This window comes from Serinus canaria, chromosome 17 (genome assembly GCF_022539315.1).
Source record: "Serinus canaria isolate serCan28SL12 chromosome 17, serCan2020, whole genome shotgun sequence".
NCBI classification, from domain to species: domain Eukaryota; kingdom Metazoa; phylum Chordata; class Aves; order Passeriformes; family Fringillidae; genus Serinus; species Serinus canaria.
The window spans coordinates 3,705,260-3,727,296 of NC_066330.1; the positions used below are offsets into that span (position 1 = coordinate 3,705,260).

General features: G+C 46.8%; 3 protein-coding genes across 5 annotated transcripts; 2 read left to right on the forward strand and 1 right to left on the reverse strand.

Annotated features, from left to right (window-relative positions):
- Positions 1–67: 67 nt before the first annotated feature.
- SURF4 (surfeit 4) lies at positions 68–13,285 on the forward strand. Of its 2 annotated transcripts, XM_030231153.2 has the most exons (7): positions 104–216; positions 1,274–1,350; positions 7,214–7,400; positions 8,277–8,353; positions 8,942–8,985; positions 9,909–10,095; positions 10,389–13,285. In XM_030231153.2, the coding sequence occupies exons 2-7, from the start codon at positions 1,324–1,326 to the stop codon at positions 10,653–10,655; spliced, it is 789 nt and encodes a 262-aa protein (XP_030087013.1). In that variant the 5' UTR covers positions 104–216; positions 1,274–1,323; the 3' UTR covers positions 10,656–13,285. The 2 variants fall into 2 exon arrangements, with proteins under 2 accessions (XP_030087012.1, XP_030087013.1); XM_030231152.2 differs by lacking the exon at positions 1,274–1,350 and having other exon boundaries at positions 68–216.
- Positions 13,286–13,551: 266 nt separating this feature from the next.
- Positions 13,552–16,647, reverse strand: SURF2 (surfeit 2). Its single transcript, XM_030231154.2, has 6 exons — positions 16,494–16,647; positions 15,919–16,073; positions 15,593–15,696; positions 14,991–15,182; positions 14,286–14,437; positions 13,552–13,650 (listed from the first exon to the last, which is right to left on the reverse strand). Exons 1-6 carry the CDS (start codon positions 16,599–16,601, stop codon positions 13,567–13,569), a joined length of 795 nt encoding a protein of 264 aa, XP_030087014.2. The 5' UTR covers positions 16,602–16,647; the 3' UTR covers positions 13,552–13,566.
- On the forward strand, positions 16,618–21,589 carry LOC103819133 (surfeit locus protein 1). Of its 2 annotated transcripts, none has more exons than XM_018917653.3 (9): positions 16,618–16,768; positions 17,434–17,515; positions 17,635–17,762; positions 18,121–18,203; positions 18,970–19,161; positions 19,665–19,737; positions 20,113–20,275; positions 20,827–20,948; positions 21,109–21,589. In XM_018917653.3, exons 1-8 carry the CDS (start codon positions 16,682–16,684, stop codon positions 20,910–20,912), a joined length of 894 nt encoding a protein of 297 aa, XP_018773198.1. In that variant the 5' UTR covers positions 16,618–16,681; the 3' UTR covers positions 20,913–20,948; positions 21,109–21,589. The 2 variants fall into 2 exon arrangements, with proteins under 2 accessions (XP_018773198.1, XP_009091844.1); XM_009093596.4 differs by having other exon boundaries at positions 20,827–20,908.
- The last annotated feature ends 448 nt before the right edge of the window (positions 21,590–22,037 follow it).

The following is a 22,037-nucleotide window of genomic DNA, read 5'->3' on the forward strand; positions in this document are numbered from 1 at the left end:
TTGAGGGGCGTGTCTAGGGGGGCGTGTCCCGGTGGTGAGGCCCCGCCCCCCGCGCGCCGGCGCGGCGGCGCCTTCAAGGCCCGGCCCGTCCGACGTGGCAGCGCCTGCACCGAGCGCGGCCCGGCCCCGCCACCGCCCCGCCCGCCCTGAGCCAGCCCGGGCCCCACCATGGGCCACAACGACATTATGAACACCGCCGAGGACTTCGCCGACCAGGTGCGTGCCCGCACGCCTTCCCCTCCCCCGCGCTCGCCCGGCGGCCTTTGTGCGCCGGGGCCACGCTGAGGGGCCCGGCTGAGGCAGGCCGGGATGGCGGCGGGGTCGCTGCCGCCTCGGGGCCGCGCTGCGGCGGGGCGGTGGGTTTATGGAATTATAGAGCCATGGAGTGGTTTGGGCTGGGAGGGATCCTAAAGATCGTCTCGTTCAAGCCCTGCCATGGGCAGGGACACCTTCCGCTGGCCCAGCCTGCTCCAAGCACCGTCCAGCCTGGCCTTGGGCACTGCCAGGGATCCAGGGGCAGCCACAGCTTCTCTGTGCCAGGGCCTCATAGAGAAGAATTCCTTCCCAAAGCCCAGCCTAAGTTTCCTCTCTATCAATTTGTAGCCGGTCTACTTAGCCTTCTCACTACCTGTTTCTGTTACCATCTTTCCTGTAAGTTTCCTGTAAGTTGTCTCCGAGGGCACCCCGGGCCCGGCTCCCACCGCCGCAAGCCCAGTGGCCTCCCCTGCCCTCGGGTGAGCGCCCGAGCCTCTCGGACAGCGAGTTCTCCTTGGGGACAGCGCTTCTCTCGGGAGAGATTAGGTGGAAGGAGAGTAGGAGCCGCGCCGGCTGGTGAAGAGGGCACAGAGGGGTGTGGGGGACCGGTGTGAGCTGGCAGGGATGGGAGAGTGACCGGGCTATCCAACCTGACAGGGTTAGATGGGATATTAGGGAGAAATTCCTCCCTGTGAGGGTGGGGAGGCCACGCACGGGCTGCCCAGAGGAGCTGTAGCTGCCCCTGGATCCCTGGAGGAGTTCAAGGCCAGGCTGGACTGGGCTTGGAGCAACCTGGGCTGGTGGAAGGTGTCCCTGCCCATGGCCAGGGTTTGGAACAAAATGAGCTTTAGGGTCTTTCCATCCCAAACCATTCTGTGATTTCATGAAACCCTGATGTATTTCTGGAAGCCTAAACTGGAAAAGGTTGGTCAGCACCGTGGTGCTGTGCTCAGGATTGGGGCAAAAGGAAAGCAAACAAGCTGATGTTGTCTTGTAAACCTTCTTACGTTTATTTCAGTGGAGACCCGAGTGATTTCTCTGTTAAATAGAAGTTTGTGATCTCTTACAATGTCTGACAACAGGATTATTTTGAGTGTAAGTAGTTGCTCTGCTGGGGATGGTGTTGCAAAGATCTTCACAGTCATGGTGATTCATCTAATCGACAATGAGAAGCAGCAAGTAATCATATTCAGCAAATTAGCTGGAAAATCTGATTCTGCCTGGTTCTACAACCACTGTGATTTAGTGTGAGTTGTGTGGTGCACAATAACACGTCACAGCTCTGAGGGGGCTGTGCTGCCTCTGTCTTTCACTGATTTCACTGGGAAAACCTGTTCTGCACTTCCTCCCCACCCCCAGATGGAAGAAGGAAAACTTGATTTAGAGTTTTAGATTAAAGCTTTTTGTAGTGTGTGGAATACTCAGTTTAAGGGATATCTGGATTATATTGGTCATTCTCTGTTTACCTTGCTCTTGCTCCTTTTAGAGAAGAAAGTAAACCATCACTGCAGCAGTGTTCACATTACTTGCCAAAATTTGCAGTGCTTGTCCTGACCTTTTTATAACACCTCTCTATTTATTCCTGTGGGGTTATTTCTAGATGTCCTTAACACCCCTTTTTTCACTCTGCTGAAGGCTCTTTTGTCCAGCTTAAATGTAGTTTGCCTCCCCCTGAAGTGAGTTTTAAATGGCACAAATTCACTTGTGCTTGGCCACATCCTGTTTAAAGATGAGTCTTGCCTTAAGCTGCAGAATTTAGAGTTTTGCTCCTCTTACCAGCAGATTGCAAGAGAATTTTTATGGTGTTCTGAGTAATAACCCCTGTGATAATTCTGCCTGGTAGCACAATCAGAACCTTTCAGTGCAGTCTGTGCTGCTAAAGCTCAGTGTCACACCAATGGAGGAGTGACTTGCTAAACACTAACCTTTGGTATATATTGTGAAGTTAACACTTGGCATTACAGGAGCTGTTAGTTCATCTTGGATTAAAAAAAGTGCTTGGAATGTTTGGACTGAAATTGTGTTGAAACTCCTCTGTTGGAGGCTGGACAATGGCTGTTCTGGGAGCTGAATGCATTCTCAGTGATGTTCTTGCTTTTTCCGCTCTCTGTACTAGTGCTCAACACATAATGAGTCTTAATTTCTGTAGCATAAAACCCCTGTGGGAGAATGTTAGAGTTAATTCCATGGCTTATCAGGAAATCCTGAATGTCTCTTACAAAAGCAAGAATAATCTGTTCCTTAAATTCAAACAGCAAAGCTTAGCTTTTCTCAGATACTGTAATTTCCCTTGGAATTACCAAATTATGCCCTAGATGCCAAGATACTCAGCAGTAGTAAGTGGCTGTTAATCCAGAGGTGAACTGTGCACTGTCTGACAGGCTGCTAAGCTTGCCAGACAGCCAGTTGTCAGTGAAAGGGCTTGTCCTACTTCTCCCAAGGCTACATTCCCCTTTTCTCCCTCACCAGCACTTTTGTCATTGAACTGGGGAGCTGAACTAGCAGGAGAAAAATTTGAGGATTTTTTTTTTTCCACTTGGTTCAGTTATCTTCATGTTTAGGTTGAGTGAGGCAATACTGAGGGTAAGATTGTAATAAGCTGCTCTGAGCTGTGAGGAATTGCAGTGAGGGGACACTAACACCAGCCCAGTGTTACTAACTCAGTAATTTACATACTCAGAAATTAAGCCCATTTTTAGTGATTTTTGTTAAAATATTACTTGGCAACCTCTTCAGTGGAGCCACCAAGTACTGAAAATAGCTGTATCTGGGGCCTGCAGAGAGTGTTTAGGATTGTCTCTCCTTTGTAATCCCTTCCTAAGAGGGAGCAGATCTCAGGCAACTTTCCTAGTGTCTGTAATAATCTGTAGGAATAAATCCTTAGGAATGTGGGTGCTTGGTATTTCTGCTGTTCAAAAAAAAAAAAATGGATTGGTGAACAAAAATGCAAGGAGACTATTGAGTCATTGCACAGCAGGGAGAGGGCTGCAGGGAGAGCCAGACTGGGGGAGTTTATTTAATTTTCCAAGATAAATGCTGATCTGTCTTACCCAGATAATTCTGATATGGAATCACAGAACCATTTGGGTTGGAAGGGACCTTAAAGCCCATCTTGTTCTGCTCCTTGCCATGGGCAGAGACCTTCCACTCTCCCAGGTTGCTCCAAGCCCTGTTCAACCTGGCCTTGGGCACTGCCAGGGATGAAGCTGCCACAGCTTCTCTGGGCACCCTGTGCCAGGGCCTCCCCACCCTCACAGGGAGGAATTTTTCCCTAATTTCCAGCTTACATTTTAGTTTGAACCCATTATTTCTTGGGCTCAATATCCTACTTTGCAGAAAATGGAAGGAAGAAGGAAACATTTTATTCTTAGTCTGAACTTTGTCAGTTAGATTAAAAAAACTGAATTTGGAAATATTCTTTAGAACTTTGTCATGGCAGTGCACTGATTGTTTATCATTATAAGCCAAGTTGCCTATTCTGGTTAGGCTGAGGAAAAATTTTCCCATGAAGAATGATAGTAAAATGCAATAAATTACTAAAAGTACCATTTTAAAGGTTTCATTAATAAATAGCCTTTTGGAAAAGGGAATTGCTATAAAGCACACTTCAGAAGGGAAAAGCATTAAGAAATCTTCCTGCAATTAAAAACCTAATTAATATTGCTGGCAATGCTCTAGTGGGTCAGAGCCCTCTTCCTGCCTTTGGAAATAAATGGGAAAGCCTGTTCCCAGTTTTTTACAGTACTTTGTAGGCACTGGGCTAATGAATGTGATGGGTTTTGCTGTCCCTATCATCGTGGGGTGGGATCTCTTTGAGTGAATGTATCGAAGCTGGTAAAAGAAAGTGATTTTTTTTTTTTTTCTCTGTGGATTGAGCATCTTTTTCCAGGAATGATCAGTGGTGTCCCAGGCTGCTAGAGAAATTTGTTCTCCCAGAACAAAGCAATCCCTTAGAAGTGTTCAAGATATTTGGGATATGCCTTTTTAGAAGCTCTAGACTAATAATGCTGTGCAGCTCAGGAGGGTTTCTGTATAGATGAGCAGGGTGCTGTTCCTCACCATAATCAGAGCTTTCCTGATCCATGAATACACAGGAAAGGGCTTTGAGCCAGGACAGAACACACCTGTAAAAATTCCTAACTCATGTACATTTACTGGACTTGAAATACCTGTAATTGTACCATGATATATAGACTTTTATCAAAACAGAGTGGACTTTCAGCAAATTTGAAACTGTTGGAGGTTGGGTCCAAATGAATCACTTTATTGCCTCTCTTTTGGTCAGGCCTTTATGGGCTTGAAAATTTCAGTCCCCCTTTAGAAAAATGGGGGGTTGAGCAGAGCTTTGATTAAGGGATCCCTGGATCTTCTTGTACATCTTTGGTTGTTAAACTTAAAGGAGCATTTAAATCTATCTTTGCCTTTCTAATCCCATTAGAGGGGGAAGTGGCAACACAAAGCCCCTCTGGCATATGTCAGTGACTTGGCTGCCAACACAGAACCAGCTGTTCTTCTTTAAAATAGTTTTATTTAACATTTTCTTGTCTTTTCTCACGATGTTTCACATCTTCCAAGGAGACAGGACATGTGGAGAGCAGTTGATGGAAAGCCCTGCAGTTTTTTAATATTGTGATTTTAATGCTGCCACCTCCATCAGTGGATTTGGATTTGTTGTGCTCAGTGTAGGGTGTGTTTCAGGTCCCATTTCTTAGCTGCACATATCAAACTGCAGTTTTCCCATGTGTGCCACTCTTTATCTGTGTGAATCCTAAAGGAAGTGGGCTCAGGGTGCAGCTTTTGAGCCACACAGTGCTGGTGCTGTGCAGGGCCAGACCCAGGGTGACTGGTGCTATTCATTGAGTCCCACTGCTGGAGCTCTCATGTTTCTTGTCATTTATTCCATCTTTAGTTAAATTACTCGAGTGATTTACACCCAGATCCTCTAATTGTGAGATCACTGGATGCCTGTTACATTCTCTTCCTGTAGTTGTGGTGTAGTTGTTCTCTTCCTTTCTCTCTGGATCTCCTCGTTCCTTTGGCTTGGCTTTTTGTTCCCACAGGCTGTTTCTGAAGCTTATTTGAGCTTGCTGTGTGCAAGGGGTTCAATTTGAGTGCAGCTCCAGGAGCTGTGGGTTCCCAGGGCTGATGTGTGTGCTCTGAGGTTGCCTAGCACTGGAGCAGCCATGGGCTGCACTCTCTGACTTGTCTGGAGCCCATTGGATGTGTGCACTCGTGTTTAATGGCCAGTGTTAAATTCCCTCTGTGTGCCAAGAGAACAGGTAAATGTTAAATGTCTTCTTGGATCCTTCACCTGTGCTCTTCATGGTTCAAGGGCAGGGGAGAATGAGGTCAACTCCCACTTCAAAACAGCAAAGATGAGGCCTGGAGGAAGATATTCTCTATTTGCTGCTTTTTTCAGCCTTTCTACAGCACTGTTTTTATCCTCTCCTTACAGATCCCCAGCACTTGTCTTCTTTCATTTCTTTCTAGACCAACTTGTTCTGTAGACTAGACTAGACTCTTGTTCTGTATCTTACAAATGACTTCTGGTTTGTAAGAACTTTATTCTTAGTATTCCTCAGCAAGTTTCCTCGACCTCACAGTGAAACCCAGGAGGGAGGAAAGCTGTAAACCAAGATGTGTGTCTCATTCAGTGAGTGACAAAGATCAGAAATTCTCTTCTGACTCATTCATCCAACTGTTGACATGGCTTAAAAAAGCCTGAAGTGGCAGCCTTCAGGAGGCAGAGTACAGCTGCACTTAAAATGCACTTGATTAAGGTGAATTTTGACCCTTAGACTCTGGATTCAGGTAGTACAACAGTGCAGTTTGTACCAATATTAACTATTTGATTGACCATTAAGGATGTTTGCTGATTTTTTTTCTTGTGATAATCTGTAATTGCACAGTGAGCTAGGCTTGTCATTTGCATAGCTTTTAGTATTGACTGATTGCTGCTGGCAGGAATAAACTGTCAGAAGTGGCTTTTGTCTCCTTCCTGCTGGAAGTCTCAATTAAGTAATAATCAGTGCTGCCTAGAAAATGGGTTGACAATTAGACACCTCTCCTAACCCAGAGGCAGTAAGCTTTCCTGTGCACCCCACAGCCCTATAGAACACAACCCCTAGACTCTGGCAATTTTGTATTTATTCCTTTAATTGTTGTAATTGCAGAGCAAACTGATCTGGGAGCCTGCAAGATGAAGGGGGCCTAGATATGTCTTCCATTCCCAAAAACTAAAGCTCAGCATCTGTTGCATGATGATCTCATTTCCTTTTAACCACTGCACTGAACTGTGGCTATAAACCTCTGTTTCCTTTCACAGGAGCAGAGGATGCTCCTTAGAATGGAAGTAAAAACCTGCCTAGAGGACAGAGGATGCAGTTCCATGCAGTGGTTATGTGGAGCTAAGATCTGCTGCTGCTCAAGTACATGTGCTTTGTTTGCACTGAGCTGTTGGAGGGAATGAGTTTGGTAAACAATTTAGTAATCTTTTTTAATATGTACAGAACTTCCATCAGGCTGGCTTCCTGATTCTGGGTTGTTGCAGGGTAGTGAGTGCTTGAGCACATGGGTGAGAGCAGGATTGCCCTTTCTGCTCCGGGCTATCTGATAGCTGAGCTGTAACATGAAACCCTGAGATAGAGAAACTAAAACCAAGGTCAGCCTTCATTAGCAAGAACTTCATCAAAGCACAGTTCCTGTTACACAGAAATGTGCTGCTGGATTCTGCTTTTTTCCAAGTCCTGGTCCAGTGGAGAATGACAGCAGGTTTCCCCTGCTGCTCCCAGTGGGTGAAGAAGCATTTCATTAAACCCGAGTCCCAGTTTCTCTCTGGATGTTGGTGACCCTGAGTGCATGAGAACTGCTGATCTCGGTGTGCAGAGAGCAGGGCTGTGTTATCCCTGCAGTGTCCCTTTCCCTGCCTTCCCTGCTAATGCCCTGTGTGTTCCTGCAGTTCCTGAGGGTGACCAAGCAGTACCTGCCCCACGTGGCCCGGCTGTGCCTGATCAGCACCTTCCTGGAGGATGGCATCCGCATGTGGTTCCAGTGGAGTGAACAGAGGGACTACATCGATGGCACGTGGAACTGTGGCTACTTCCTGGCCTCCATCTTTGTGATCCTAAACCTCTTTGGGCAGCTGAGTAAGTGGCTCTGGGGCTGTTCAGGTGCATGCAGAGCACTCCAGCGTGGCTGCAGCCCTGTTAATCATGGCAGCGTGGGATGCCACGCTGATTTCCTGATAGCTCCTGACAGCTCAGAAATGATAGTACTACAAGGGCTGAATGAATTGAAAAGAGCTCTGAATTGACCTGCTTCAGCCTTTCCTGGAAGCAGTCATAGAGATTTCCTTGTGACACACTGCCTCTGAGTCAGAGATGCCTAGAAATCTATCAGGACGATCTGGTTTCAGTTCTGTACATGCATCCATGTACAGAAGCCACACCCAGAGTTCTCTAAATTAAATGCTCCTGTTCTTTGAAACAGGGCAATGTTGAGACTTTGTCAGCCTCCTCTTTTTATGGGCATTCCTCTCCAAGGCAAAGTCTTACCTTGAAGAAGGGTGCATTTAAGCCTAAGGGAGGTGCTTTTGTCAGAAGTTTTTCCAAAGCCCAGGAATCAAGATAATCCCAGAAGGAGTGCCCTGCTATGTGTGTGCTGGGTGGGTTCAGGATGTCAGAAATGGAGAGAGGAAAAATTCTGTTCTCTTTATATTATGTCCCTGATTTACTGTTCCTGATTGCCAATTTCTTATCTTGTGTCTTGATTTAGATTTTTTTGCCCTCACTATTTTTCGTAGAGTCACCTTAATTTAATGCAGTTGCCAGTCCTTATGTTAAAGTGACAGAGGCTGTTGGTGCTTTCTGATGGAAGTTTTGAGAAAGGCTTTATCCTTTTAAGGAAAAGGAATACAGCATGATGGGCCTAACAGTTATCTCACAAAAGAAAAAGGAAAATCCAAGTTAGCACTCCTGCAGGAGCTTTTCCAAGTGTAACTGTGTTCAATTTCCCCAACTCAGGTGGCTGTATCCTGGTGCTGAGTAGGAACTTTGTGCAATATGCCTGCTTTGGACTGTTTGGAATTATAGCATTACAGGTAGGAGGCTTAAATCTTCATCCCTTCTAAACTCTACCTTTCAAATCTCTCTTAGCCCCAGTACTCCCAACATGTTTAAATAGAACTTGCAGCCCTGGAATTTTTCTCCACCCTGGCTTATTGCCAGTCCTTGATGGCATTGAACTATTTTGCTGCTTCTGTTCTCCTCATGTGCCCAATAGATGTAATTGCAATTACTCAGCTTGGAGACATTCATTCAATACTTGACCTTGACCAATTTAGCAGAAGTAACTGGCAATTCACCTGGATGTCAGTAAATGAGCCAAATGTGCAACTTGCAGTTGCTTTGGCCTTCAGCTGTGTTCCCATCACAAAGGATCCTATCTAGTAGCATCCTTCCTCTTCAAAACCAGGGAATTTTGGGGGCCCTAAAGCACAAATCAAATTCTGGCTTCCCTTCCCTTACATGGACTCATTACCACACTGATGTAATTACCTTGTTTCCCTCACTGTATTGTGTTTATAATCAAATTCTGCTGTGGCTGATACAGACTTGAGATTGTAACAGAAATTCAGAACTTCAGTGTCATGTATATGGTCTTTTAATCTGTTTTATTCTTTGTCTAGACTATTGCATACAGCATTCTATGGGACCTGAAGTTCTTGATGAGGTATGCCTGCTTCTGGAAGTTTTTATGGAAACAGAATGAAAACTGACACTTGGGGGCAGAGGAAGTGACATTTGCACATAATATTTACTAGGAAGATTTTACAAGTGATGCATTTATATTAAAGAAGAAATTAAAGCTCCTGGAAAATCAGGAGAGTCTGTGTTAAACTGTAGGCAGCAGGCTCAGGAAGGGAAAGACTAATCCTAACCCCCTAGGAACCAAGTGCTTCTGCTGCTAACCTGGCTGAGAGCTCAACCAACTGTCTACACTTGATCACAGTTGCTTTTATTTCCTAAATGGCTAAAATAGCAACTCTGCTTCTGCATGACTGAAGCCATTTTCTGAGAAAACTACAGCAGGTGGTCACTGGAGTGGTTTCTGGGATTTTAAACCTCTTAACACCTTCCCTAAGGAGAAGATAAGATTATAAACCTGAGCTTTCCTGTCAGGCCTTGGGTGATGGCTGGCTATTGCCTTTGCACCCCTCTGAGGGGAGGCCAGCACAAGAGCTACACTCTGGGCTTACTACAGCCCTGTCAATGTGTAACTTTTCAGCAGTGCTGCTGCTCTGTTTTCTCAAAGCAACCTCTGAACTACTTTGGCATATATGGCTAAACCTGAGCTACAGAATAACTTGAACACAACGAAATTTGTGTTGTAACAGCCCCTGAAGAAACTGTGCCTGGATGGTGGGTGATGGACTTCCCTGGCAGTCTGTGTTCCCACAAATCCTGGTGTGCTCAGTGTTGTTGGGGCTGGGAAGTCTAACACAGACCAACACATCCCACAGTGCAGAGCAAGTCACTCCTCACTCTTGCACAGATCCTTACTGAAATTATCAGATAAGACTTTACAGATATAGATCAGTGCAAGCTGTACTAAACTGCTTTTTTTTTTTTTTTCTTTTTTCCCCATTTGTGTAGGAATCTTGCCCTTGGGGGAGGCTTGCTGCTGCTTCTGGCTGAGTCCCGCTCAGAGGGGAAGAGCATGTTTGCTGGTGTCCCCACCATGAGGGAGAGCTCCCCAAAGCAGTACATGCAGCTGGGGGGACGTGTGCTGCTCGTCCTCATGTTCATGACGCTGCTACACTTTGACATGAACTTCTTTTCTGTAAGTATCTCAGCATTCAAGTATGAATTGAGCAACTAGAATGTAGCACCAGTGCCCAGGTGGGCTGCAGGATCTGCTCAATGCTTATTGAAATCTATAAGTAAAATTAATAGTTTAGAAAACATTATTAGGTTATCTTGCCATGACAACTGAACTTATCCAAGCTCTGCTCTGGTGTATCTATTAAAAACTCTGCTCTGATGTGTCTATTTTTATTTTATTTTGATGTTGGTGCATCTGTTTAAGAGCTGTGTAAGTAAATGGCTTTTTTTCATGGCTTTTTTTCCTTGCAGATTCTGCAGAACATTGTGGGCACAGCCCTGATTATCTTGGTGGCAATTGGCTTCAAGACTAAGCTGGCTGCCTTGACTCTGGTCATCTGGCTCTTTGGCATCAACATCTACTTCAATGCCTTCTGGACCGTCCCAGCCTACAAGCCCATGCACGACTTCCTCAAATACGATTTCTTCCAGACCATGTCTGTCATTGGAGGGCTCCTCCTCGTGGTTGCACTGGGTCCTGGTGGAGTCTCCATGGATGAGAAGAAAAAAGAGTGGTAACAGGAATAGCAACACTTCTTGGGACATACTGTACTAAGTCCAGAACTGATTCTCTATGGATTCAACAAAAACTGCCAGCATTTTACACGTACATGCCCCCTTCCTATAAAAGGCACAGATGTTTTGAATTTGATTTACTGTGGCACCAGTAATACAATAGATAAAATCCTATTTCTTCAAGGAATGTTGCCTAGGCTTATTCTAACTTCCTAGATTTGGAACTAACCCAAGGAACCTGCATTTTGCTGATGCTTCAGTGAATTGCAGTAGAACAGTTGCTGTCTGGAATGTCAGCAATGTCTTAAAATTTGCAGAAAGGTGAGCAGATACAGCTGCATCATTCAGTGTGGTGTTGGGTTGTAGCTATAACTAAAAAAGTGGATCCCCTTTCTTGCCCTTTTCAAAACTCTCTTGTGCATAAGGAGTTCCGTGGCTGGTTATAGCATTGCTTATCAAGGTGAAAAGCAACATCAAAGAAAACCTAGAAAATCACTTATTTTGCTGCTCAGAAGCCTGTAATTCCCTTTTGTTCAGCAGGGAAGGGTCTTTCCTGCTCCTGAACAGAAGGCAAAAAGAAAACCCTGGAAGTATTCCAGGGTTTAAGTTGTATTCCTTTCTCGGTAAGAAAAGGGAGAGAGTTTTCTAACATGTCCCAGTTCTGCCCTTGAGGGGAACAAGGGGAATTCCTGTATTGTTAATCATGAATCCTGTAGTGCTAATCAGATTTAAAGGAAGTGGGGGAGATAATCCTGAAGAGACAGAACGTTAGATTCTGTGAAAATTCTGTGCCAAAAGAATTCTTTATTCTACATTCTTTCCCCAAAAGTTGCCCCTCCTGAATTCCCAAGAACGGAGCCAAGTTGTGCTGCAAGTTCCATAATAAAAGCTCCTTTCTGCTATTAACCAGCTTCCATCCATATATACCCCAAATTCATGTTTGAATTGCAGGTTAATGGTGAAAATGTCTTGAATTACAGAAACTCCCCTTTTCTGTGCACTCAGTACTTGCCAGATGAGAGCAGTCAGTCTCCTAATCTGTAGTCTTTGCTTCTTAGAGTCACTTCTGTCAGTCTCTTGGCTGCAAGAGTCCCAGCTGACTGAAGAGCTGGGCTGCTGAGCTCTCCAGGACAGCCCCTCCTCCTCTGCCACCTCAGAGCACCCTGAGCTGGGCAGGGTGGAAATGTGGAAGTGGTCCCTGTTCCCAACTCTGCAGATGGTTATACTGAGGAATGTGAGTGCAAAGCCTGGGCAGTGGAGAAGCAGCCAGGGGTGGACCTTCCCTGGGAGGAACTCTGGAGGGTGAGGAGAGGAAGGCCCTGTTTGGCTTCTCAGTGCCACGACCTCTGTGCCATGACCATGCTTAGTGCTGCTCAGGGGAGGCCTTGTGTCCTCTCTTAGTCAACTAGGTGTGAACCTGTTTCACTAGATTGTGGAGGAATTCTAGACAGCATGAGCCCTACCAACTTCCTGCCATCACACTGATTCCTTGCTCTGTTGCCTCTCCTGAGGAAGATGCTCACTCTTTGTTCCAGGAGGAATTCAGCTGAACATTTCCAGTGGGAGCTGTTCCCCAAGGTCTCCTGATAAGGACACTCAGCTGGACAGTTCAGTTAAACAGTTGCTTTTTAGGAGAAAACTGGGCTGAAAGAACTAATGAAAAATAAAAGAGCACTGTTGAAAGTTAACCCAGTGATTTCATCATCTTAAGGGGATAATAGCCTCTGTAAGGGCAAGATGTGCTGCTGCTGGAGGAAGCCAGTTGCTATCCCAGAATAGTTCGGGTTGGAAGGGACCTCTGGAGGTCATCTAGTCCAACCCCGTGTCCAGATTGATAGGAGGGGAATTCAGCATTAAGGTCAGGTCACTGATGGCTTTCTTTTCAAGAAGTTTTCACCTCAAAGTGTTCTGTGTTCCTGACTCTTCCTGGCTAAACAAACTGGTCCTTTCAGTGCCAGATCTGCAGCACAGGAGGCTTTCACTGTTCCACTGCAGGTCTTACAACGGTTCTAGACTGATCAAGGCAGCCACTCTCAGATACCTGAACTGCTGTTGATGTTCTATAGTATTTATAACTGACAGAAACTACTCCTGCAAGTAGCCCCTTAACTTCCTTGTGTCCTGTCTAAGGAGCTGGATGACAGACTAGTCTGAAATATTGACCAGTTTCCTCTGCAAAAATCAAGTCCCCTTTCCAACAAAAGACCCTAGAAAAGGAACTGTTGCTGTCCCCTGCAGCAGGAATACTTCAGTATTCCAGGGGCACAGTTAGGTGGAGGGCATTATCAGATACTTCTAGGCAGCACGATGTGCAGACTTATTAACTGTGAGTCCTGATGCAGAAGATTCTGGTTTCCTACATACACTGCTGTACTTGTACATCTCCCAGAAATTCAGTGACCTCTCCCCGTGGCTGAGAAGCTCTCACAAGCAGGATGTCAGCTACCAATTGGCTCTGCAAAGTGTTCTGGAATTCATTCTGAATATATTTTTGCTTTCTATGTGGAAAAAAAAAAAAAAGAAGAAATAAGTATAAATTCTCATTTTATGCTGTATTTTGTACCTTAGTTGTGTTTGAAAATGTTTTGATTTTTGAAAACAATCAAAATAAAACAATGGCATCTTTGTATCCACTTGGGGTGTGTGGCTGGTGATGCTCCACTGCTGAGCTGCTATGCTTTCTTGCCTAAGAAAAACCAGCTTTCTGCAAAAAACTGAGGTGCCTGGACTTGACTGCAGCAGCCATCCTTCCCTTGGTGTGGGGCTGGCTTGAAGCTCTTGGAATGCAACTTAATTCCAGCCCGTTATTCCCCTCCACACCTGTAACAGTGAACTGGATGGGCAGACACTTCATCCTGTGCTCCCACTGGAATTGTTACACAACAGGCTTCAGGCCAGGTATTTATCATAAAATTTATTTCCCATTGGTTGCTTTCTTGAAGTTTTTGGGTTTTCGATGATGGCTCTTGAATTTCTTCTTTAAAGGGCCTGTCTGTTTCTATAGGGAAAAAAAAAAGTTATTCAGCTTTTTTCCAACATCCAAATCAAGCCTTGCCTGAGACAGCTTAAACAGAAACTGTGTGTGATCTCCTTCAACAGCCAGAATGAGCCCAAGTCTGCTCCTGGAGCCAGGATCCTGCAGCTCAGCAGCCCTTTGTGATGGTTTCATTAGGTACAAACTGACAGGCTCCCTGCAGCAATGAATCCTAACTTTATCCAGCCCTAACTTTCTACTTTGACACATTTATAAAGTAAGGCAGTGGCAGAAAAATGGTCTAGAGGCACTCTGTGCATAAACTGCAAAACAGTTAAATTTTTTGTGTATTTGGAGGAAATTCCAGAACCCACAGGATGCACATCAGCTTTCCTTCCACGATGGTGCAGGGCAGGATCCCACCCAAGATGAGCTCTTTGTACAGGCAGGAATATGCCTCACTACCCCAGCCAGGATAAATATTGCCTGGCAGGAATTCACACCTCGGGATGCAAGTCACTGTCTGGCACACAGGGAAAAATCTATTCTGAACAGCTTTGCACCTTCTGCTGGTTCCTAGACAGGAATAGCTGGCACACCTACGGGCTGGGATCCCAGCTCCACACCCCCTGCTGCTGCAGGCAGTGGATGACTCCCACCTTTCCTCTCTTGCCAGCTGCTCTGCTGCTGTCCCTCCTTGCCCCGTGCTCTCCGTTCTGCTTGGCGCCCTCGTCCTCACTGTCTGTCACAAAGTCATCGCTGCCCTTTGTGGTCTCTGCAGTTGGTGGGTTTTTTTCTGGGAAGAGTGCAGCTAAAAAAGATTCAGGTCAAAATCAGTTCCCTGTGCACACAGGCTCTGCCTCCCCTCACTTTGCTTTGAAGCTGTTTCCACTCACCACGTGTCACTACTGAAATACTTGGGAAATAAACATGCTGGTGTTTTATTGGAAATGTCCCTTGGTGCTCTTTCTATTCCCATTCTGGGAATGTCAGCACAGGTGGTGCCATGTGTTACACCCCTGCTCCTGCAGCAAAATGGATTTGCACCTCCACATCTAAGTCAGCAGAACAGCCTGACCACCTTCTGTTGAGGATTTGCTGAGAAATATGGCAAGTGGAGATTCCTAAAACAGCAAATCCCAGTGGATCTTGTATCCCTTCCCTCACACCTTGCACGATCCAACTCATTATTAGCATTAACTATTTCTTATTTGGCAGAAGTAAGCTTTTCCAAAACCCAAGGACTCCCAGCTGGATGAAGTCAGGTGCCTCTGGCACACCAGCATCAGCAGCAGTGTAAAGAAACCAGGAGACAATCAAGCAACTCCCTTGAGGACATGGATGACACCAAGGTTCTCACTCACGTGGGTACAGGTCACTCATGCTGTCGTCTGTGTCCTCTCCATCCTCCTCGCTGGACTTTGGCTCCCAGAACTCTTCTTTCCTGTGAGACTGCCTGTTCCCATTTGTTTGGTCATCAGGGTGCTGTGCCCGCTGCTTCTTCTGTCTCAGGCAGGCAGGGACGTACTCCACTCCTTCCCTCTGGCATTCCTCATCTAAGAGAGAGGGTCAGGCAGCCCTGATCAGCTGCCCAGCCCCTGAGTCCTCCCATTCCCAGCTCAAGCTCGTAGGAAAAGCAACTCCAAAGTCCAGCATGCTCCAAATTTACATCTACAGTGACACTATGGACCAGGGAAGATGTTAACACAGATTGTGCTGGACACATAAATCACACTTCCTGGGGGAGTTTCAGAGCTGATCCTCTTAAGCAAGGATGTTCCAAGGTATTTGCTAGAAGCCAATTGCTCCCTACGTCTGAGCCCTTCCTTCCTAGCTGAGTAGGACAGACTAACACACTGCTGACAATTGAAACAAAGCTGTCCTACCCACTTCAGAGAAAGAGACTGGAATCTCAACAGCTCAGGAGAGAAATGCTGCCTGGTACAGCTTCAGAAAAGCTACTTACACGTTTTCAGGGCCTTCTGGTAGCGCTTCCCTTGGACGTGACGCAGGACATGCTCTGGAAGCTTGTTGATGTGTCTGAGGGTGAGCTTGCAGAACAGCTGGTGTCTGACAGACACAGAAAGGGCCAGCAACAGTGTTAAAATGTACATGACTTCAGAACTTTTCACTTAAAAGCACTGCAAGTTACTCAAAGTTGATAAATACTTTATAAAGCCTTTCCCAGCCCCCCCAAATCCATGAAGACCTAAGAACTTTGTAAAGCCCAACCACTTTATGTCTGCAATTGAACAAATGTAAAGCACAAGACACAGGAGGGAGAATACATACAAATTCTTCGTGCTGGGCACTATGTGGGGCTCAAACGTGCCATAGTCGAACTCTCTGGCTGCCTTTATGAGCCGCTGGTATTTCTTGCCGCTGGTGTAAGCCTGCAGCTCCGACAGGCGACAGGGCAGCTCATGTCCTGTCAGCCTGCACCTCACCTACAAAAAAACATTAATGGTCAGGAAACCCAGGGGTTAATCCCACTCAATCTGAGTCCATTCGGTTGGAAAGAACTTCTGAGATCATCGAGTCCAACCTATGACCGATCCCCACCTTGTCAACCACACCGTGGCACTCAGTGCCTCGTCCAGTCGCTCTCCAGCCACGGGGACTCCACCACCTCCCTGGGCAGCCCCTTCCAATGTCTGATCACCCTTCCCGCATCCATCCCGTGCTGGGGAGAGCAGGACAGACCAGCGCTCCGCTCTCCGCCTTCCAGCGCTGGACAAACCCCTCGGGGCAGGAGCTCGCTGGGTACCACGCGGTGCCGGCCCCATCACGGACCCTCAGCGAGGCGGCCCCATCCCCCACGGCGCCCCGCAGCCCTCACAGCCCTCACAGCCCTCACACGGCCGCACCTTGCCCGGCCCCGCGGGGCTGAGCAGCGGGTGCTGCCTCAGGAAGAGCCGCTCCGCCTCGGGCACCTCCGGCACGGCCGCGTCGCCGCCCGGGCCCGGCGCCGCCATCGCGAGGGGCCGGGCCCGGGCGCGTTTCCCGTTCCGGGCCGCGGGCAGGGCGGGGCCGGGCCGGGCCGGGCCGGGGTGCCATGGCCGCGCTGCTGCTGCGAGCGGGGCCCAGGCTGCTGAGGGAGCGGAGGGGCCCGGGGAGGCTCGGGGCAGCGGGGCCGGGACGGGTAAGCCGCTGATCCTGTCCTTCGATCCTGTCCCCTCATCACGTCCCCTGATCGTGTCCCATTATCCTGTCCCCTGATCCCGTCTCCTCATCATGTCCCCTGATCGTGTCCCATTATCCTGTCTCCTGATCCTGTACCCTGATTATGTCTCATTATCTTGTCCCCTCATCCTGTCCCCTGTTTCAGTGCCCTGATCCTTTCCCCTGATCATATCCAGTCATCCTGCCCCCTGATCCAGTCTCCTCATCCTGCCCCTTGATCCAGTCTCTCGATCCAGTTCCCTCAACCTGTCCCCTCATCCTGATCCAGTCCCTTGATCCTGTCTCTTCATCCTATGCCCTCATCCTGTCCCCTGATCATGTCCCATTATGCTGTCCCCTGATCCTGTCCCCTGTTTCAGCTCCCTGGTGCCCTTGTTCCTGTCAAGGATAGATGAAGCTGTTGGGTGTTTGCTGATAGTATGAGTTCATTGCTCTGTAATGGAAATTTTATCTTATTTCATTTAAATTATGACCTAACCCGTAGTGTTTCACAGGCAGTTGCTCATTTGAGATTTAAATCAATGGATAAAAAAGTATTTCACATAATCATCAATTACTGATATCACCTAAATACAAAGTTTATAATACAGCAACATTACAAAGGACCTTTCTTATTCTGTGTAGGCATCACAGTGCTGGATCAGAAGAACATTTTTTGGATCTCATCTAACTAAGGGAGATTCTGGTCTGGTTCAAAAGACTAAAGGTAAGAAAATATTTGTCTGGGCTTCTGCTCTGTTTCACCCTAGTACCAAGATGTAATATTTCCTGCAGGAATTTGGCATCTCTTCTCTGAATCCTGTTCCTCATTCTGGTTTTCTGTAGATGTTTGTTTGAGGTTCTGTAGACCACGAAGTTCTACAGCAGCTGCTGGCACATCTGGAGAGGATGCCTTGCTGAAATGGGGCCTTCTCCTCGTCCCTCTGACCACATTCGGTCTTGGCACATGGCAGGTACAAATAAATATTTCATTTTTTCAAAAAATGAGCACTTGGGGACTGTCAAGTTTTTCCATTTCTTGGATCTAGTTCAGGCAACAGGCAGGTTAAAGATTTGCTGTTATTTTACATTTCTGTTTTCCAAGTGTCCCCTTGTAAATCTTTAAAGGAAGTCTTTGTTTTTTTACACTTTTATTTTAGTATAAATATTACCTCAAATTAAATTCAGTAGCCTCTATTTTCATGTCTCAAATTACCCTGATTTAGGCCAGGTCTGATGAGAAAATTATGAGCAAGATTTGAAGGCTTGCTGGGGTTGTCACATTGCTCTGTTCTACCCTACGGAGTTACTTTTGTGTTTGTTTATTTCCAGGTTCAGCGGCGCAAGTGGAAATTAGATTTGATTGCACAGCTGGCATCAAGAATCAGAGCAGATCCCATCCCTCTGACATTAGAGTATGGAAACAAGGATGGTTTGTTGTCTACAGAGCACTGACTGGGAATATTGGATATGGGCCGTGTACTAACAAGCTTGTGCTGAACTGACCTGCATGAAAATGAAGGGATGCAATGGAAATTGGGATGTGCCAGCAAATCAGAAAGAGATCCTGATAATTTATTTATTTTTAGTAAAAGGAAATGTCTGTTCTTTCCTGTGGGATACTCTAAATCCATGGGGAAGGATGAGTCTCTGTTCAGGAGAATGTGGGATGTAATTCATGGCATTTTTAATCCCGCTGGGGAAAGAGGACTTGGGTGTCTGTGGTGTCCCAAAGGAATTGTTGCTGCAACAGGGAGTCTTGGAGCAACAGCAGGGCATGTGGAACAGTTGTGTCAGATGTGAGAGAGATTTTTAAGGTTATTTGGTCACCTGGCACAACTCTCAGACGGGCTCAGTTGTTGGATTTCGTGGTGTGGGATGGGAAGGAAATGCTTCCCATGGCTGGATTCATGGGCAGTGAGTCCACCTGCTCTGTGATGCCTGGGTTGCAGATATTGTGGAAAAAAACTCCATAGATCCTCTTGATCATCTCTGTTTGATTCTCTGGGACACTTGAAATAGATTAAGCCATATTCCATGAGCTGCTTGTCTTCTTCCTCTGTTTGCCAACAGGCTCCATGCAGAGTGAACCATTAGGGAAAGGGAGAATCCAGCAATAAAATCTCCTGATTGAATTCACCTAGCAGAGCCATGATTTTGTTTTCCTCTTGTTCCATGCAGCCCCATGGAACTGAAGGAGTTGGAGTACAGACCTGTGAAGGTGCGAGGGCGTTTTGACCACTCCAAGGAGCTGTACATCCTGCCCCGCTCCCTGCTGGACCCCGAGCGGGAGGCACGGGAGGCCGGGAGGATCACGTCCCACCCGGAGAATGGAGCCAACGTCGTCACCCCCTTCTACTGCACAGAGCTCGGGTGAGTCCAGGAGGGTCCTGCTCCACAGGAGCACTCACTTCTCCTTGGAAAATCTGAATCCTGGTGGTTGGGTTGGTATCTATCAATCACTCACAGAATTCACAGAATCACTGTGAATCACTAAAGATCATCAAGTCCAACCCAGCCCCAATACCTCAACTAAACCCTGGCACACAGCTCCACATCCAGTCTTTTCTTAAACACATCCACGGATGGTAAGTCCACCACCTCCCCAGGCAGACCATTCCAGAACTTTATCACTATTTCTGTAAAAAACTTCTTAATATCCAACCAGTATTTCCCTGCCTTAAAAGGTGTCTCTCAGTCTCTGACATCACTGAGGTTCCATTTGAATTTGTATTTAAATTCCTTTATAACGTGAATTCAGGTGACAGCAAAAGTGGCAGCAAACACGTGGGTTGCTTCTTTCTTTGGTCTTTAGTTCTAGCGGCAGGAATAAATTCCCTTTCACTCCTGAGCAGTGCTTCTTTATGTAACTCTAGGGTCACGATTTTAGTCAACCGAGGATTTGTGCCCAGGAATAAATTGAAACCAGAGACCAGGCTGAAGGGACAGGTAAGGGGGATCCAGGGAAGCGGGTGTGTTACTTTGTGCCCCTTGGTTACCCAGAGGCACCACTCACTAATCCAGAAAGGCAGGAGCTTCGTTCAGCATCATGGGAGGTGATTTAATTAGTCATTGCACTTTTCAAAGACAACAAACCTTTAATTCCCACCTTTTTGTTAAGTAAATAACAGGTTTTACAAACAAGGAGCTGTTCTTGTTCTGCTCTTTTCCCTGCTGTGCTACAGCACTGCCCCACTGCAGGGAACAACCACTTAATTTATGCTCAGACCCCTCAAGTGCCACATTTTCCTGACAGGACTTGATGTGTCAGAACATGAAATCAGTCTTGAAACATTCCTTTTTTCTTTCTGCACTTCTCCTCAGATTGAAGATGAGATTGATCTCACAGGGGTGGTGAGGTTAACAGAAAAAAGGAAACCCTTTGTGCCTGAAAATGACATTGAAAAAAACCGCTGGCACTACCGGGACCTGGAGGCCATGGCCAAGGTGACCGGTGCTGAGCCCATCTTCATCGATGCAGATTTCAGTAAGTCACAGAGGAGCCCAGCCCCACATCCAATTTATGTCATTCTCCCTCCCTTTCCCCTCAGTTCTCTGTGCTCTGCCAGCCCACTGTTGAAGGGGACAGGGAGCCTACAAGAGAGCTGGAGGAGGATTTTAGTCAGGAGCATGAAAGATAGGACAAGGGGAAATGGCTTCAAACTGCCAGAGGGCAGGGTTAGATGGGATATTGGAAAGGAATTCTTCCCTGTGAGGGTGGGGAGAGGACCTGCCCAGGCTGCCCAGAGCAGCAATGGCTGCACCTGGATCCCTGGAAGTGTCCCAGGCCAGACTGGACAGGGCTTGGAGCAACCTGGGATAGAGGAAGGTGTCCCTGCCCATGGCAGGGGGTGGAATGAGATAAGATTGAAGGTCCCTTCCAACCCAAACCATTCTGGGATTCTGTGAACTTGGGAACACCACTGCCTGAAGGAGAGCAGGGTATCAATCAGATTGATCACTTTGCTCCCTTTTTACACACAGTGCAGCTGCATGCTGTGCAGGTTAAGGATTTAACTTGGCTGTATGTTCCCACAGGAAGCACAGTGCCAGGGGGACCCATCGGGGGCCAGACCAGGGTGAGCCTGCGGAACGAGCACATGCAGTACATTGTCACCTGGTAAGGGACCAGCCTGAGCACATCAGTACATTGTCACCTGGTAAGGGACCAGCCTGGGCTCCTCTGGAGGAGCCCTCGAACTACAAAAGGCCAATTTTAACCTCAATAGCTTGTGCCAGGAGGTTTGACTTGGTTATTGCAGCTGTTTTAGGGAGGCCATGTCCACCCTGGAAAGGTGCCAACGTGTGATTCTCTCACAGGTACGGCTTGTGTGCTGCAACTTCCTTCTTGTGGTACAAGAAATTTATACAGAAGCTACCTCTGTGAGGGGAAGGAAGAAACATCTTTGTGCTACAGTCAAGAGCAGACTTTTATGGATGACAGGAGCCTGATCAGTCCTAAATAAGAGAAGCACCTGGAATTCCAGAGCAGTTTAAGCAAACAAATTATCAAGCTGCAACTAGACTTGAAGCAATCCGTGCAAACTGAGCTCTCACCAGTGCGATTTGGCTGCAGCTTGGGAGAACTGAACTTCAATAGTAACCACAAAAATACATTTTTCTATCCTGGTTGGTTGTAAGCTACATTCTAACAACTCTTTTTTTTTTTTTTTTTTTTTTCCTTAAGACAAATCCAGAGGATTTTGTGAATCAGCCTGTTGGCAGCAAGTTCTTCTTGAAGTCAGGAATGGCTCACAGCAGCTGCAGCAGAATAAATAAAGGCCTTCAGGTCTTTGCCTTGTGACTTGTATCATGCATCTTACATGGAACAGGAGCAAACATGAATTAGAGGTTACTGTGGACACTCAGGTCAAGCTGGGGAAGGCAGCCAGTGGCTTTGCAAGATGAGGGCTGGCAAAAACAAGCAACTACCACAGCTGGAGCCTTGGTAGCCTCCATCCACAGTGCCACCAGACCAAGTCAGCATTCAGGAAAAGTCTTTGATTGTTCTCCTCTCAGCCTGCCCTCACTGCAAGGGGCACTGCAGGTGTGGAAGGTTGTAATACTGTGTAACCCATACTGTAACCTAGTCCTAAGTAGGGAGAAATCAAGAGCTATTTTCAATTCAATTTGCAAAGCCAAGCCAGCCTTAAAGCCAGAACTAGCCCAACCCAGTCAACTTCAAAATCCCATGTGCAAATGAGCTGCTGGGCTGTGTTCAAGAGAGAGGAATTACTACACAGGACAAG

What these genes read in the sequence shown, in the direction of transcription:
- SURF4 (XM_030231152.2), top strand. Translation starts at nt 169, where the DNA reads ATGGGCCACAACGACATTATGAACACCGCCGAGGACTTCGCCGACCAG. An exon ending in CCGAGGACTTCGCCGACCAG is followed by an intron (nt 217 to 7,213) that starts GTGCGTGCCCGC and finishes GTGTTCCTGCAG; the next exon opens with TTCCTGAGGGTGACCAAGCA. An exon ending in GACCTGAAGTTCTTGATGAG is followed by an intron (nt 8,986 to 9,908) that starts GTATGCCTGCTT and finishes CCATTTGTGTAG; the next exon opens with GAATCTTGCCCTTGGGGGAG.
- SURF2 (XM_030231154.2), bottom strand. Translation starts at nt 16,601, where the DNA reads ATGGCGGCGCCGGGCCCGGGCGGCGACGCGGCCGTGCCGGAGGTGCCC. An exon ending in CATGAGTGACCTGTACCCAC is followed by an intron (nt 14,438 to 14,990) that starts GTGAGTGAGAAC and finishes AATCTTTTTTAG; the next exon opens with CTGCACTCTTCCCAGAAAAA. An exon ending in CAGCTGGCAAGAGAGGAAAG is followed by an intron (nt 13,651 to 14,285) that starts GTGGGAGTCATC and finishes TTTTCCCTATAG; the next exon opens with AAACAGACAGGCCCTTTAAA.
- LOC103819133 (XM_009093596.4), top strand. Translation starts at nt 16,682, where the DNA reads ATGGCCGCGCTGCTGCTGCGAGCGGGGCCCAGGCTGCTGAGGGAGCGG. An exon ending in TCGGTCTTGGCACATGGCAG is followed by an intron (nt 17,763 to 18,120) that starts GTACAAATAAAT and finishes GTTTATTTCCAG; the next exon opens with GTTCAGCGGCGCAAGTGGAA. An exon ending in ATGCAGTACATTGTCACCTG is followed by an intron (nt 20,909 to 21,108) that starts GTAAGGGACCAG and finishes ATTCTCTCACAG; the next exon opens with GTACGGCTTGTGTGCTGCAA.